The sequence below is a fragment of the Microtus ochrogaster genome, chromosome 15 (genome assembly GCF_000317375.1).
Source record: "Microtus ochrogaster isolate Prairie Vole_2 chromosome 15, MicOch1.0, whole genome shotgun sequence".
NCBI classification, from domain to species: Eukaryota; Metazoa; Chordata; class Mammalia; order Rodentia; family Cricetidae; genus Microtus; species Microtus ochrogaster.
Window position 1 is genome coordinate 18,231,602 of NC_022017.1, and position 2,006 is coordinate 18,233,607.

Sequence of the window (2,006 nt, forward strand, 5' to 3'; positions counted from 1 at the left end):
CTGGCATTCTATTTTAGAGCTAGGATGAATCATTTGTGGATAAATCAAATTGTCCTACAGTGTATGAAACTCTTTGAATGAAAACCCTTGGTCAAAAACTCTTTGGTTTAGCCATTCCTAAGTACTTGGCTCTACTTTAAACAGTGACTTCTTAAATCTTTGGCATTGGTTTAATTCTGTTATACCCAGACCCATGGAGTCCCCCCAAAACCAACAAGGAGACCGAGTCACATATGTAGAAGCAAAGAACCTTTATTCTTACACAAGTTCATGAACTTGGGTTCTCTGTGTGCCCAATGTATTGGCATGATCAGAGAGCCCTGAGCACAGTTGGGGTGTGGTTTTTATAGTGGCAGAGGGATTTTTTTTTTTGGGATGTAGAATGCACTTTATTTCAAAATTGTCATTGCACTTATGGATAAGGTCACTTAGGTCACAGGCAAACCATGAAGAAAGGATAAAAGACTGACAGGAAAACCTTATCCTCAGGGAGAAGAGAACCGGCCACAGAACAGAATCCCATTGGTCTTAACATGCTGAATGAAGAAAAGAAAGGGGTGGTCGGCACAGAAACGGGGGGTGATCCTGACACACCTCAACAACATAATGCCAGCTGTAGCAGCCGCAGCCTCTGTGCCCTCCTCATTGACCTCCACAAAGGACTTATGCACAACCTTGGACAGAGACAAACCATGCTTGGAAGATATTCCAGAAAAGTCTGCCCTGTCCTCAAAGGCATCCGTCATGCCCAGCTTGCACAGGAAGTCCTTCATGTCATAATTCTCCTCCAGTTTAAACCGTGGGAGGAAAACCTCCACCTCTTCTTCATCCATCATGTCCAGCCTCGTCCACTCTATGAAATTTTCATAAGTTATTTCCTTTCCCACCGTTTTCAGTTCAACATGCTCATCTGGAAGCATGATGATCATGTTCAGCTCATTGCCAGCATAGGGAAGCAACAGAATCTTGGTGAATCTCTCTCCAATATAGGTCATTTTGAAGGTAGACTTCTTAAACATCATTTGCACAGGTTTCTCCTCATTCTTGGAGACTTTGAAAGGCATCTCCCTGGTGTTCTCTTTGTTAAACTGTTTCTCCCAGTTCCCTTTAAAGTAGATGGCATTTACAAGGACCAGCACAGTGTCTGAATTCACCGCACCTGGAGACAGCAGCTCTTGGATTTTATCTTCTGTCTTTTTGGCGACCCAGGTGTTGATGTGCTGTCGGGACTGCTCTGTGTCACCCTTAAAGTCCAGCTCTTCCATCTCTGCTTCATAGAACTTGCGGCAGGAATCTTTAAAAGATGCTAGAAGGTCACAAGTCTTCTCTCCAAAGAGCTTATTGGCTGTTTTGAGCAAGTACTGTGTGCCAGTCTTGTTCACTTCGGTGAGAAGTGACTGGAAGCCCTGGTGGACATCTCCACCTCCATTGCCGGTGCATTTATCAAAAGAGAGTGCCTGAGCCATCTGGCTTGCAGTGTTTCCCTTTGCCCCCATGAAGACCATGGCCAGGGATGAGGAGATGCTCATGGGTGAGAAAAACACATTTTTAGAGCTGTCTTCACCCAGGATTTTCAAAAGGTTTAAGGCAAAGGTGCCATTTGCTTCCCGAAGAGGATCCATGATAGCGAGCCCGGGACTCTTGGTTCCTGGTCGGTAGTGAGCTGAGTGGAGACTTGGCAGAGGGATTTATAAGGTTCAGAATCCCTGATTGACTGACAGTTGTCTAGGGGTGTCCTGGAGAAAAGGGGATGGGTGTGTGCTGGGCTTAGGGACGTCAAGTGTTCTTATTTACAGTAGTTGAAATGTTAGAATTTTCTTTGGATGGTCTGTTCTTGGGTGGAGCATGGGTGGTCTCAGTTTGTAGTCTTTCTTGTGAAAGACCCTACAGACCCCCTGAAAGACCCTACAGACCCCCTCCTCAAAACCCGCAGCTAGCATGCTCCCGGGGGAACATCCTGTTTGCTTTAAAAAAAATTCTCCGGATCAGCAGCCAGCCTGCTCTCG

General features: G+C 45.7%; 1 protein-coding gene across 1 annotated transcript; it reads right to left on the reverse strand.

The window, feature by feature from the left end:
* Positions 1-376: 376 nt before the first annotated feature.
* On the reverse strand, positions 377-1,654 carry LOC101982016 (serpin B6). Its single transcript, XM_005354309.3, has one exon. It carries the CDS (start codon positions 1,620-1,622, stop codon positions 486-488), a length of 1,137 nt encoding a protein of 378 aa, XP_005354366.1. The 5' UTR covers positions 1,623-1,654; the 3' UTR covers positions 377-485.
* Positions 1,655-2,006: the final 352 nt, after the last annotated feature.

Bases quoted from the DNA above. Each gene is read 5' to 3' on its own strand.
- LOC101982016 (XM_005354309.3), bottom strand. From the start codon at position 1,622: ATGGATCCTCTTCGGGAAGCAAATGGCACCTTTGCCTTAAACCTTTTG.